The sequence below is a fragment of the Artemia sp. Qi Xiang Cuo genome, chromosome 5 (assembly GCF_049724085.1).
Source record: "Artemia sp. Qi Xiang Cuo chromosome 5, ASM4972408v1, whole genome shotgun sequence".
Lineage (NCBI taxonomy): Eukaryota > Metazoa > Arthropoda > Branchiopoda > Anostraca > Artemiidae > Artemia > Artemia sp. Qi Xiang Cuo.
The window spans coordinates 10,973,099-10,988,433 of record NC_142798.1 but is presented as its reverse complement, the minus strand read 5'-3'; the positions used below and the strand labels follow the sequence as shown (position 1 = coordinate 10,988,433).

General features: G+C 33.5%; 1 protein-coding gene across 3 annotated transcripts in view; it reads right to left on the bottom strand.

The window, feature by feature from the left end:
• Positions 1-15,335, bottom strand: part of waw (Translation factor waclaw) — a 554,624-nt gene that overhangs the window by 411,551 nt on the left and 127,738 nt on the right. Inside the window, exon 9 of one of the 3 annotated variants that reach the window (XM_089089340.1) lies at positions 13,147-14,318. The exons of the other annotated variants lie outside the window; for them this stretch is intronic. Coding sequence (XP_088945466.1) covers positions 14,058-14,318 — 261 coding nt within the window. The 3' untranslated portion in view covers positions 13,147-14,057. Of the gene's footprint in view, positions 1-13,146; positions 14,319-15,335 lie in introns of those variants that run through there. 3 annotated transcript variants of the gene reach the window in all.

Genomic DNA, 15,335 nt, shown 5'->3' with positions numbered 1-15,335 from the left:
TTTTTTAAATTTATGCAAATAAACTATTTATTAAATAATTACTTATAACCTAAATATATGTTTAAATTTTACCCGTATAATTTCTAATTGCTACCAAGCGCATACCAATAACCACTAAAAAAATTTGAGTCTGAGAGGTGCTGAGAATCACAAAAAATTTTATACAGGCTGCATCTGTAGTCATGGATAGAATCTGTGCCCAATCCAACTTTTGAATCGGCGTATTATTTCTGTTTTGAATTTCAGTCACCTTTGCCCTATCGTTACCTTTTTTCTGTTCAAGTTGGATTTTTATTCTTAATTACTTCCATATGTCAGTTTTCTTTTATAATATGCAGGTTTTTTTTTATTACTGACTACCGCTTACCAGAGGTCATGGCCGAGATAGCTGCTTTGAATTTGTTGTTCAATGGCTGAAAATTATCCTTCATTTGGTATTGTTATTTGGTATTGTTGATATTGTGATCAGATTGTTGATATTATTTTCACATTGTGATCAGATTTTTCTCTTTGCTTCTTCATTGTTTTTGTTCTTCGTTTTACATAAGTCTTATCATTCGCGCCTTGTTTCTAATGCTAAGCTTAAACTCCAGATTGGATGTTCAAAATAGCTGCTGAAGAAGTAAATATAACTGTAAGGTTCACTATTGTGCTCGACCAACTGTGACCATTCTGTGTTATTTTTATCCGATTTGTTTCCAATTTTTGTCAGAAATGATATCTGAGCGCTCTGTACAAAGTATTTCGATAATTAAGATCGTCCTATATTTGACATTGTAGCATAAATGTAGTAAATTGGGCAGAATTTTATTTTTGCTGCAGATATAACTGATTATTCCCGATATAACGAAATATAACTCCGGATATAACGGAACATGTAAAGAAAAGTGTGCTCCAGATATAACGGAATATTCAGCATTGCTACGCAAAGCGCTTTCCAAACCTGCAATTTAGAAGTCTTGGCCATTTTAAATTCTTCTCCAGTGTTTTTTTGGTTTTTTTTTTGTATTTCTTTACTTTTATTTTATATAGTAGCGAGCATAAGCGGTATATTAGAAAGAATTGAAAGGGCATTGGAATTTAATATTGTATACATAATGCCAAGCAGACAATGGCCAAAGAACGAGCGATTGCGGAAGAGTAAAAGGCAATAAAAAAAAGAGCAAAATGGAGCAATAACATTACGGCAACGAACACAGAAAATAGAAATAGAGCAGAAAGAATTGTAGATATTTTCGACAAAAATAAAAACAGAATGAAGAGTCCGAATTTTAGAAATGAGTAAAAACAAACCAAACTTAAACAACTACTACAACTAAAGACTACTACAACTACTACTACTACAACTCACCACAGCGCCAAGCCGCCTGAGGCCAACACAGCTAGGAAGTTCCCATTTCCCTTAAATCTTTCTTTATGACATCCTTCCACCCAAACCGCAGACGACCTGCTTTCCGTTTAGCCCTAGACGGTTGGCCAAAAAGGACAACCTTCGGCAATCTGTTATCCTTCATCCACAGAGCGTGCCCTAGCCATCTCAACCTTTCTCTAATTATAGCACTAGTAAGCGGGATTGAACCACACTTTTCGTACAGCCTACTGTTTGAAATACTGTTGGTCAGTCGGGTACCCAGAACAATTCCTAGGCAATTTCTCTGGAAAACATCTAGCAAATCCTCATCCGCTTTTCGGAGCACCCATGCTATAGAATCATATTTTACCACTGTCATCGCTGTAGCTTCTAATATTCTAATCTTGGTTTACAGAAAGCAAGCTTCTAATATCTCTGTAGCTTCTAATATTCTACTCTTGGTTTCCAAGCTTTTTTTTACTGTGAAAAAACACTCTTAGCCTTGGCTGTTTTACTTTTAACACCTTCACTGCTCCCACCGTCTATACTAATAATGCTTCCAAGGTAAGTAAAGCTGTCCAACTGATCAATCTTTTCGTTACCCGATGTCACCTTTTCATCTTCACTTATTTCTAGCCTTAGTGGCTTAGTCTTCTTAACATTAATTTTCAAACCTATTCTAGCACCATTAACTCACAAAACCTCTAAAATTTGACTCCGTGGTCTCCCATTGCCTTTCCTGTGCTCCTTAAGACAAAGTCCATAAAATGATCCATATAAAGGGGGATAGAACACACAACCCTGCTTAAAATGAATTGAAAAACAAAGCATAAAAAGATGCATAAGTTCGAGGGGATTTTTTTTTTAGATTCTACAACCACCAAAGACGCTGGGAAATATGAGTGTTATAAATCAAATACATTCTCGTCAATCTTATCATTCTCGTCGGGTAAAATTTTCGCCGATGGCAAAAATTTCGGCAGAAATTTTTCAAAATTGGCCTAAATTTAGCAAAATTCTTGATTTCTACAGAAAATTCGGTATAAATCAGGTAGCGATTTGGTAAAATTTACGATGATCTCCCCCCCCCCCCCCAATAAAATGAGCCTCGGGATGCCCCTGACTATGGGAAAGCTGTACAAAAAGAGAAAATCGAGATAGATTACTTACATTTTTAACTTGGTGAACATCTTTACAAGAAAAAATGTAGTGTCAATTCTTATATAGGCCTTACTAATTTTTCTTTGGATTTCTCAGAGACAACTGCACAACATTTTATAGTTATTTTAGTTGTAATTACACAGTTAGCCTATAGTTATGGATTATCGTTTATCAAATCATAGACATGTTTTGGTACTATACATAAACAAATAACTTAATCCACTAGAAATTGCGCTTCTTTCCATTTTTCAAACGAAAAAATTGAAAATTAAAGACAATAGCGTATTTAAAGATATGATCGTAGAACGTAGTAGAAATTACATTTTTTTCGTGAATTGGGCTATATATTCAATGAACGTCTCACATTCATAGCATTTCGATATTTATTTTTGACAGGAAAGGAGACTAAGATTCTTGGGTATGCAGAAAAGGAAGCCCAAATACGAGGTTTACATTTAACCTCTTAAGAAGTTTAAGAGTGAAAATAAGAGGCTTAGGCTCCTTAAAGGATAGGTTAGAAAATACCACAGTGTGTGTCTGAATAACATGGCTAAATCGTATAAAAATTATACCAGATAGTGTCCGATTCAAATTTGATGTCTATGATTTAATGTTGATGTCTGTAAATCGAAGCCCCCTACATACGTGCAACGAAGCCCCCAACATACGTGCCCCCTACATACTCGAAGCCCCCTACATACGTAATAAATCCTACAGAGGTAATAAATCGAAGCCCCCTACATACGTGCAACGCGCCAGAGCAAAAGAGTAATTATATTTGCTTACACGAAGAAAAAATATCTTTATTAATAAAGCCATAAAACTAATATTTTCTAAAGTAAAAGTAAATGATTCTGAAAAACTTTTAGCACATGAAAAATATGGTTCACAAATAAAAAAAAATAAAAAGAAGTACAAATTCAAATTGTAGTGAACTTAAAATTGACCATATTCAACATTAGTATCACCTAAATAGTAACTATAATTGGCTTTTACGAAAAGAATTATTTAAGACGCACAAAAAGCATCTTGAAACTGAACATTTCTAATTCACAGAACATGAAAAACATAGCTCACTTTCCGAGCCTTAGCATACTTTACACATTGCAATTATGTTCAATAAAAGTAATTTTTCTAGATATTTTTTTTTCGACCAGTAATAAGAAAACTATGTTCTACCCCAGTTTTCCCTGTAGTTTTCCGTCTTTTTCTGCTTCTGTCTTATCATTTCTACCCCATCTCTGTCTTTTCACTATAGTTTTCTTTCTTTTTCTGTTTCTGTCTTTTCATTTCTACCCTATCTTTGTCTTTTCATTGTAATTTTCTGTCTTTTCATTTCTACCCCATATCTGTCTTTTCTCTGTTGTTTTCTTTTTTTTTCATGGATCATTGTCTTTTTTCACAAGTAAAAATAGTTTGAAAGAATTGGAATATAAGTCCGAGACTTTAGAATATCAGAAGCCACTTAATAATTGTGGATGAATTTGGAAAAGGACAGGTATGTGAACAAGGACAGAAGTATGGACAAGTATGGACCCTAACTCCGTGACTAGTTGGAGGAGCACGGGTACTATGAATGGTGAGGAAGATATGTTAGATATTTTCCCGAGGAACTGACTAAGGGTAGTTTTAGTTTTAGGTGCGACACTCATTACGTTGAGGATAAATCAAACAATAAGGGCACGAGTAATGTGGTGTGACCCCACTTTCTGGGGCTATAATAAAAAAAATGACAAGGCTTAGCCAAATTTTTGCAGATGAACGACCAAAGATTGTTCAAGATTGTGCTTGCTGCCCCTACACATAGGGCCAATAAAAAGAAAGAGGATAAGAAGAGGTCATAAGAAGAATTTAAAAGGAACTGGACGAGGAAGCAAAATAGCGCCGCTTTGAACGGGTTAGGATGGAGGAGCAGCGCACACAACTGTGTTGGCCTTGGATGGCTTAGTGTTGTAATAAGTCGTTAGCATTAGAGGTAGTATGCCAGTAAGGTACTAAAAATTGCTTCTTCGATTGGAATTTAATTTCTTATGAATATTTCCCCAATCAGAGGATTCCCTACATTTTATAGACCCCCAACTATTATAGAAAAGCATATTTTATGGTAGCCATCTACTATAATTATTTTTGTTATTTCTCGTTATTTTGCATTCCATTATAGTTTTTAGTCATAATTAATTACAAAAAACGTCGCAAAGCCACGCCTCTTGATTCCAATAGCTAAAATCATTCGACAAGGTTAACACCATTGGAACAACCAAATGAAAAAGTTTGTGGAAGTCAGAACCGTAACGAGTTCGAACTTTATCATATTCTGAATCAACGTGCCAAACAAATAACCAAAATTACTTTCAGAAAAAAACTTTTTATTTTAGAAGTAAAAAAAGAACCATTTTCTAAAACAGATGCAAATAAACATAAAGAATATTGAGCATTTGAAAAATATCTTTCAATTTCAAAATCTTAGAAAAAACCAAATCTAAAATTTGTGCAAACCTTACTTTACAACATTTGTAATGTCGGTAACTCTCAGCCAATGCCTATCGGAAAAATATCGTGTGATGTTATATAACGGCTAACCGAGGTGTCTCAACCGTATTACAATCTAACCTGAAGCGTCATTACGTTTCCAATAGTAATCAGATTATTTAGTTTTCTCTTTTCCTTTGCTTTTATTTAGACATGAAGGAACATGAGCGAAGAATTCTAATCGTAAATATTGCATATAGCCAAATTTCATAAAAAAATGACGTTGTTATGAATGTTATGTTAAAAATGACGTTCTTATATTTTGGGATGTCTACCCTATTTCTTCTTAGGGGATTAGAATTTATGTTTAGGAGAGGGAGGGGGAACAGCTTTTCTCCGGTCCTCATTGCATAGCATACGGTACGTTTTTTGTGTGTGTCTGTCGTGTGACATGTTCTTTGGCTAGTCAGACTACAATAAACTTACAACAGATCATATAAATCAGCATAACCAAAAGAGTATGTGCTATAGTGATAGCCATCATCATATCCTATCATAACCATCATATCTGGCTATATAACTCTTATCAATCATTAATGCAAACGAAGGTTTCCTCATTATTCATCGTATAATTACGGATTTTATACTAAATATTCTTTGGATGTCGATGATGGTGAGAAAATGGGGAGATCATCTCACTAAAATTTTCAATAAATCAACAAATGTTGGATTTATAAAAAGGCCGTTCATCTATGATCATATTGAGAATCACTTGATGTCATGAAAAACTAAAGTTCTTCAGATTAACCTGGGCATACTATTAAGAACCAACAGAAATTAAATAAAAAATTTTCTTTTCAAATGAAAGTCAAGAGTAACATAATAACGAACAGAAATTATTCTATATATGAGGAGGCTTCCCCCTCCTCTTTCCCCCGCTCTTTAAGCTAAAATTAGACCAATTCTTTAAGAACAACTTCTCAAACACAAGGGCCATTGAATTAAAATAAAAAATAATTTTTAAGTACTGTGGAACTTTGGCTTAGAGAGCGTGGTGTTAAGGAATAGGCTACCCCCCTCATATACAGAAAAGTTTCTACTCGTTATAAGCTTTAATGTCGTTTCAAACAGATTCAAAAAGATTGTTTGTGTTTTGGTTAGTTGTTCCTAAAATTTTTGGCTGCTCTAACCAAAAACTAACAGAAAGTAAGGAATTTAATGTCAGTTACTGAGCTTGGTACTCATTTCGAAATGGCATGAAAATTATTTTCGTCTTAACTGCTTAATTTACAACTACGAAATTCTAAAATAAAGAAAGAAATTTCTCAGAAACAGGGAAAGCTGACAGAGTAAAGACTGTTTTAGGCACAATCACTCTACGCATTACCGAGGAGAAGAAATCTCAGGTAACTCCAGTGTTTATTTTAGAGTCTTATTTAAACTCCAAAAATAACAAAAGATATGGCATATGGCACCATAGATTAAAACATATGTAACCAAACACTATAAGAAGGTGTAGCCATTGAAGGTTTTTTTTAAGTTGGCTTTAGAAATCAACTGATTGTAAGTTTTTTAATTTTTACAGATGTCAAATTCAAGAAGTTAGGTACCTTCTGTAAGTATTGGTTCGAAGTTCCTATGAAGTTCAATTTTTAATTATGGAAATTGCATTTTTCTTCTATATATATATATATATATATATATATATATATATATATATTATACAGGGGCGAGTCTCTAGGATTCTTATTGGGAGGGGGGTAAGAGGGGTCCATATCTGGATACTTAAAGGGCATGGGATGTATAATATTTTTTTCTCCACATTATTGGGGGGGGGGCAACTGCCCCCCCTTGCCACCCCCAAACGACACCCCTGTATATATATACTATCTTTATATGTGAATGATACTTTTGTAGGTATTTATGTATTTTTTCTCGAAAACAGCTCCATATTTTTTCGGGAAAATTGGTATCTTGGGATATTCTCGCATAAAAAAAATGATCAAAACAGGTCACAAGTCTGGGAAAAATCGTAAAGGATCTAATTTAAGTTTTTGCTATTACCATCACGTACTATGTTAGTATGTCTTTTAAGCAATTCTCATGACATCCTATATGGCATCATATAAGTATTTTCTTATATGATGTCAAGCATACCATAAATAAGATTGTTGAGTTTCCAACGCAAAAGTTATTTATATAGTATAATGTCTGTTCAGAGGCCCGAAAAACGAAAATTTGCAGATGCAGTTACTATAAATGATGATTCTTTGGAACCAACACCTGACTTATTAGACGTGATGAGATGTGACAATTGATAACGCGAACCATCAATTGCGAGACCACTAAAACGTGTAGCTAAAGCAAATGTCATTGTTTGAAAGTGAGAGAGTCAAAAATGAAACTGGAGAGCTGCGACTCAATGAAAATCTACCTGGACAGCGAGAATCAAAACGTGTCAAAATTGAAAATAATAGCGATGATGATGGGGTTAGGGATTTTGACATAGATAAGGTCATCAATGCCTAGCATACGTTTGTTAAAAAAACAAAGGTTCGACGATATGTTTTTCATAATGACGAAAAATAAAATAAGGTATAACAAAAGCAACAGACTGAAAATAACGGCAAAGTTAATTTGGTTATTGATTTGACATGGGTTAAGACATCAGTATCTACTATGCCTCTGAATATCAAAAACATGGCCTGGATAAATCTTTGAAAGAAAAAGAATTTTTTGTCCCACCACTTGAACAATCAAAAGAAACAAAGGTTGGGCGATATGCCTTTCATAATAACAAGAGACAAGCCAAGGCAAAAGAGGAAATTTTTGACCGACCACCTGAATAATTAAAAGAAACAAAGGTTCGGCAATATGTCTTACATAATGACGAAAAGACAAGCAGAGATAAAAGTTAAAGGTCCAAATAAAAAAAATGTCATTTTACAAAGGAACCGATTCTAATTTAGGGTTTATTTGATCGTCACGGCATAAAGAAATTGCTAAAATTGTCTGCTTTTAGTTGACTAGTGATAGTCAGAATCTATATATAGAAGCCTGTCGCGTAACCCATACCTTTGTTAAAAAAAACAGGTTCGGCGGTACGTTTTTCATAATGACGAAATAAGCCAAGGTGTAACGAACCAAACAAATTGAAAATGATAGCGAAGATGATTGGGTTTTGGATTTTGACATGGATAAGGTCATCAATACCTACCGTACTCTTGAAACTCAAAATTATGGACTGGATAAATCGTTGGAAGGAAAAGAAATTTTTGTCCCACCACCTGAACAATTAAAAGAAATAAAAGATTCGGCGATACGTCTTTCATAATGACAAAAGACAAGCCAAGGCAAAAGAAGAAGTTTTGTCCCACCACCTGGACAATCAAAAGAAACAAAGGTTGTCGTAAATGCCTTCCATACCTTTGAACATCAAAAACCTGGACAAGATAAATCGTTGGAAGAAAAAGAAGTTTTTGTCCCACAGCCTGAACAATTGAAAGAAACAAGGGTTTGGCAATATGTCTTTCATTATGACAAAAGACAAGCCGAGGCAAAAGTTAAAGGTCCAATAAAAAAATGTAATTATACAAAGGCACCACTTCTAATTTAAGGTTCACTTGGGCGTCATGACATCAAGAAAAGGATCTATATGGAATCTACATATGGAAGCCTGCCGCGTGCCGGGCCCGGTAATGTATATATATATATATATATATATATATATATATATATATATATATATATATATATATATATATATATATATATATATATATATATATATATATATATATATATATATATATATATATATATATATATATATATATATATATATATATATATATATATATATATATATATATATATATGTATATAAACAGAAAGTTGGTCGTCCGCGGTTGGGGTGGGAGGATGCCGTAAAGGAAGATTTAAGGGAAATGGGAACTCCCTGGGAGAGTTTAAAGAGGGAGGCTTTGAATAGATTAGGATGGCGGAGGAGCGTGCGTAGCTGTGTTGGCCTCAGTCGGATTGGTGCTGCGATGAGTTGTTAGCAGTAGTATATGTATATATATAGTAAGTGATATAGTAAGTGAGTCCTGCGACAAATGAATCTGTATAGATTTATTTTTCACATGGCAGTTCTGTTATACGATTTCTTGTGAACATACGATGTTCTGATACGGTTTCTTGTGAACATTTGTCTTTACTAAAAATGATTTTTTCTCTTTCTTATTTTCTCTCTTTCCACGTGGCAAAGCTAACATTGCTAAACAACATACACAACTGAATTGTTTCTAAAAGGGTTGATTTTTGGAACATCCAATTTTAAAAGACAAGACATCGGTGCGACCATCCCAGTCTTTCCAGATCCAACATACTACACTTAGTCTATATAGAGCCTACCAAATGTTTGTTAATAAATTTTGGCTTCCTAAAATCCCACAAATTCCCGTTCCTTCATTTAGAATTCATAGAACATATCTTTTTTTCTCAATCAAAACAAAAGTGATCATCTTCTTCAATCTACAATTTATTTCTGCGAACGTTGCTAGCTTTTACAGTTGTCAATAAATTCAACTGACTAAAAGACGTATCCCGAGAAGCTCCAGGCTCCAGGAATATTTTAAATTCATCCACGTTATCCTTTTAAGACATGTCTTATTTTATTGTGCGATATGGCTTTTCACGGATGCGTGCTCCCAGGGGGATATAGACTCCTTTGATCGAAAAAGTTAGGGAATTTCTTGGGTTTCTTGTCGTGCTGTCATGCGTAGAGATCGAACCTGAGATTATTCTAAGATGCTCGTACGATTATTCTCAGATCATCTCAGATTCTTCTAAGATTATTGTCAAAACCAGTTTGATAAGCAGTTATCAAAGGGGGATTAACCAATAAAGTAGATCAAGAGGATTAAACTGTGACTAAACATACATAGCCCTGCTGATCGTCCCTTTGGGAAGAGACTAGCCAAGGGCTTTCGACATTTATCTCAGAAATCGGGAAATAGGATGTGAAACGGGAAAATGGCAAAAGGGAAATACGATGTGAAAATGGGAAATCGGAAATGGAAAAATGGGAAATGTAATGTGAAATATTGGATGTGAAATGGGAAAATATGACAACCAGAAATGAGAAAATGGGTAAATACGGCCTTTAAGCGTAACATCGACGATATACTATGTCTTTTACTTCCAATTTTGACCACATGACCTCTACCCAAAAAGCGATTTTAACTTTGCAGAAAGCATCCAACCCCAAAACACTAATTTAGCCATTAATTAAATTCATTCATATATCTATTAAGAATAATAGGATCAACCCCCTGTAATTGATTCAAAAGGCCTTTCTTCTAGACAGAGTCCATATGAAATTTGGCCTTTAAAATTACCAAGATTATTCCAAATGGATGGAAATAGCCTAAAGACTAAATAAAAGCAACAAAATTGAGATATAACATGTAAAGGTCGGAGAAAGGAAAAGGCTTAAAAGCAACACAAGCACTAGATTCAATAGAGATAATACAAAACTTTATGACACTAAAAAAGAAAAGTAACTACTACATTTAGACACAATTGAGAACGGACAAAGTAAAGAATAAAAAACTGTACAAGTTTTTTACCAGGTACACTTATAGGTTTTACACACAGTATACGAGATCTTTGAACCTTAAATGTAACTGACTTTTATATCTTATAATAAGTGTGTATATGTTTATACTTTAATTAATAAGTTTATAAACAATAATAAGCATGTGACAAATGGTACCAAGCATGGTAGAAAAAACAGCGCTACAACATGTAAACAGGTAAATATGTAAGCCATACAGTAGGAAACCCTAAGAATCTATCTAATTGTAATTTCTGAGACCACACTGACTTTCATATTACAAATCAAAATAAATGAAAATATAGAAAAAGGGATATAATATTTGAATTATGGAAAATAATAAGACAGCCTTTTTTCCACCAATATTGATAAAAGTCCGAATATTTCGGATCCACGTCCGGAAGCCTTTATCAGTGGAGAAAAAACAAAAACCTCACCTAGCTTTTAAGCTTTTAAGCATAGCTTTTAAGCATGGCAGAAAAAACAGCGCTACAACATGTAAACAGGTAAATATGTAAGCCATACAGTAGGAAACCCTAAGAATCTATCTAATTGTAATTTCTGAGACCACACTGACTTTCATATTACAAATCAAAATAAATGAAAATATAGAAAAAGGGATATAATATTTGAATTATGGAAAATAATAAGACAGCCTTTTTTCCACCAATATTGATAAAAGTCCGAATATTTCGGATCCACGTCCGGAAGCCTTTATCAGTGGAGAAAAAACAAAAACCTCACCTAAATTAAATGAAGCATATAAAGAAAAGGAAAAAAACATTGAAAAACTCACATCCTAATAATGTCCAATATGACAATCTTCACCATGCAGTTTTGTTAGTTTGTTTTTCCTATGATAAAAGCTTCCAGAAGTGAATCCAAAATATTCTAACATTGATTATTATTTGCGAAAAAAAATAATTTTTTCTTATTTTCCACTGTCTTATTTAGGATATTATATCCATTTTGTAATTTTTTTTTTCGTTTTGCTTGTTTCTAATTATGCTAATAGAACAATACGTCCAAGCTTATTATTTAAATTTTAGAGTTAGAGTGGTATCTTCCAAATTTTTCGAATCACAACTTAAAAATTTATGAATTAATTCGATACAGGATAAGATAAGAAGGGCCCTTTTTTTTAAAGAAACATTTTTATATCAGACATTTTTATGAACAGACTTTGTTCACTTTTTGGGGCTGGCAAGTATTTCGAGCGTTACAGGTCCTTGACAATTCTTGCTATTTATATATAGTTTTCATAACTGAAGCTTTTTTTCAGAACTTTAGATTATAAAAACAGAAGCAGAATACGACAGAGTATTCAGTAATTCCGACAGAATATTACGCATATTCAATATTTCTGTATAGTTTTAATAACTGAAATTTTATCAAAACTTTAGGTTATAAAAACTGAAGCGGAATACGACAGAATACGTAGTATTCCAACACAATATTTTACAAATTAGACAGAATATGTTATTTATATATAGTTTTAATAACTGAAGTTTTTTTGTCAAAACTTTAGGTTATAAGAGCTGAATCGGAATACGACAGAATATGTGCGACAGCTAATTATAACAGCTTACTATAGAATATAAAACTATTTCATAATTATATAGCTATTATCTTTGAGACAAAATGTAAAATGAAACACGACACTTACGTAACCTCATCCAAAAACAATAAATTTACAAGTAATTAAACTAAAATAACCAGAAAAAAATGGAAGTCTCGTTTGTATGTATATAATAAACTATTTTAGAATAATTTTGAATCTCATTATTGGGAGGCAAAAGTTTGTGTTTTATTTTATAAAAATAAAAAATTTGTATTATTTTATAAAATAATACATAAAATAAAATTATAAAATTTATTTTATAAAATAAAAGTTTGTATATAAAATAAAAAGTTTGTATTTTTATAAAACATAAAGTTTGTGTTTAGCCTATGTATTTTGTCATTTATTGTTTGTTTTGTGATGGAGGAAAATTTGGTTTTAATATGCATTTTACTTCGTATAACTAAAACATATTTGGAGACTTTTGGTATATAGTGAATGGTGGCGAGGGTACCGTAAACGAAAATAAAACTCTCGTTCTTTGTCTAAGGCACTGCACAGTGCGAAATCACTATCATTGCTAATCAAGTTGCGCTGCAACAGTTTGTCATTTTTCATTTTATAATACAAAAATAGACGCTTATTTAACAACTTTGGTCAAGTTTTCTTCATTTCACCCCATGTTTCCTTGTTGATGGTTTTTCCACATTACTTCAGACAACCGCGGCTCTATTGTAAATGAATCCTAGCTGGAATTCTCTAAGCCATATTCAATGGCCTTAAAAGTCATAAGACTTATTGGCTATTCTCTGTTTGTATTATTTTTTGATTTCAATAAATTATCTCTCTCTCTCTCTCTCTCTCTCTCTCTCTCTCTCTCTCTCTCTCTCTCTCTCTCTCTCTCTCTCTCACTCTCTCTCTCTCTGCAGGGAACCCAAGCAAGGGGGGGGGGGGGGTCCACCCGCCCCTCTGGATCCGCCACTTATCTTAACTACAAGAAATTAAAAAATTAATAAAAAAAAATAAAGATCCTAAGTTCAGAAACAATTTTTTCCTTTTTTTTTTTTTTACAGGGACAAGAAGCAAGACTGTCACATAGCTATGAGTAACGGGGATTGATCCAAGCGTCCCATACAACAAAACTTATTTTCTAGCTTACAGCATGAATTTTTCTTCTCTAGAGCACAGCCTGAATTTCTCCAATACTAGTCTACCCCTTACCCCTCTCACCTAAGGCCTACCAAATGTTCTCAAGAAAATTTCAAATTACAGGATCCTTCGGTCTTATTAGATAGGCCAAATAAAAACAAACCGAGCACTTAAACCAAGTTTTGACAGGAGTCGAATTTCGGATCGGAAGCCGAACTCCGCATTGTCCAATGAAAAACATCTCCGTGTGGGCAAAGATTCGTTTTGCTTCTCTCTTATGTCAGAGTCAAAAAGTTCGTTTTCCAAGCTAGTAAAGTTCTGTTGAAAATAAGTAAAAACTTCTTGTTTGAAAGAAGAAAGAATTGAATACACATTACCAAAATAACATATTATTTGTATTTATTGTAAATAAGCATTCAAATTAGGCTTTTTTAAAAGGGACTTTCTAGGAAGACCTTGGAGAATTTTTGAACATGTTTTTCGGAGAAACTTTGAAACAAAGAAATAACTAAAGATTTTAGAGAGTTTGGCTTTCAATAAAAAATACCGCCAGAATTTACATAGTAACATCGCTTGATCATTTTCGCTTGGCAAAATTTGTCATTCACAAAACTTATGTCACAACTAAGCTTTAAAGGGTCTCCATCCAATTTACACTACCTTAATATCTAGAATAATCTTTGCTAGTAAACAGAAAAGTCTTGAAAGGAGAGGGCATAACAACCATAGAACTATCACAGACCATAAAATTAATAAAAAGGAGAAAAAAGTGATGCATCCTCCATGAAATGTTCCAGAAAATCTTTATCAGAGTTAAACATCTCTCTCGCCATTTCTTTAATCACATAAGGACGAGCAATTGTGATGAGATCCATATCAGGGTCTAGCGAGCGACCCACTCCTTCGAGCACAGCTATTGCCAGGACAACGGATGAAAACTGACTTTCAACACGAACTTTGTGACGAATCATCAAAGAAAACACTTCGTTCATAAGAGCACCAACTTGAGTCTAAAAATAAAATATCCCGGATAACATCCCATAATTTCTTTGGGTCTTATAAATAAAATTAACTAAATACTTCACTGGAAATATATTAGCATCCTTTTTCCTTTTTTTGTTATGCTCTGAGGAAGGATAAAGAATTTCCTTCTGGAATCCATATTGTAGGTTCGTAGCTTGATTATAACGCGTAGATGAAGAAAGTCACATATTTAAATTCAAATTTGTCACTCCTTCAAACGTTTACTTTTAATCCTTAAAGCAAAACCCCTCTTTATAGTGTGCAATTTTTAATGTGCTTTGGAAATCCAAAAATAAAAAAAATCAGTTGAACACTAAGTTGACCAAAAAAAAAAAAAAATATTATTTTCAAACCTTTCTCAATCTCAACGGGACATTTAGTGTAGCCCCTCACCCTCCCCCTTGAAAACATTACCTGTACTAATTCCAAGATGTTACCAGCCGAGGTGGGGGAGCCAATGCAAGCTCATTATGTTTTTATTTCAAAGGTCAGTCTAAGCTTACCCGCATCCACGCACACACACGCAGCTACAATGTATTCCTCCCGAAAATGCGACTTGAAACATATTTACAAAAAGCTACAATACAAACCCTGCTATGATCTGCGATATCTATGATTCGAGACCCTTGGGTCCGCGTCTTCCCAGTCACTCCCTCCACCCCGAAACTTCGTAAATACACCAAAGATATCCCACTTTCAATTCAAAATTATTCGTGTACTGTTTAGGGAATTCTCATGCACGATTAAGTTTTAATTATTATAATTCATTGATACTGCAATAAACTATCATAAATATAAAAAAAAACAGTGCGTATAAAATTTTGAGATATGAGTTCTACCCTTCCTCACTTAAAACTAAGCCAGCTTTATCATGTTCTTGTGATTTTTTTTTCTAGCATTGACAATCTTTCAAGATTTACCTAAGTGATTTTTATTTCTTGGACCAGTGACAACCCTGAGGGGGACCTTGATAAAACGAAATGAAGGAGGCGGAAAAATAATGT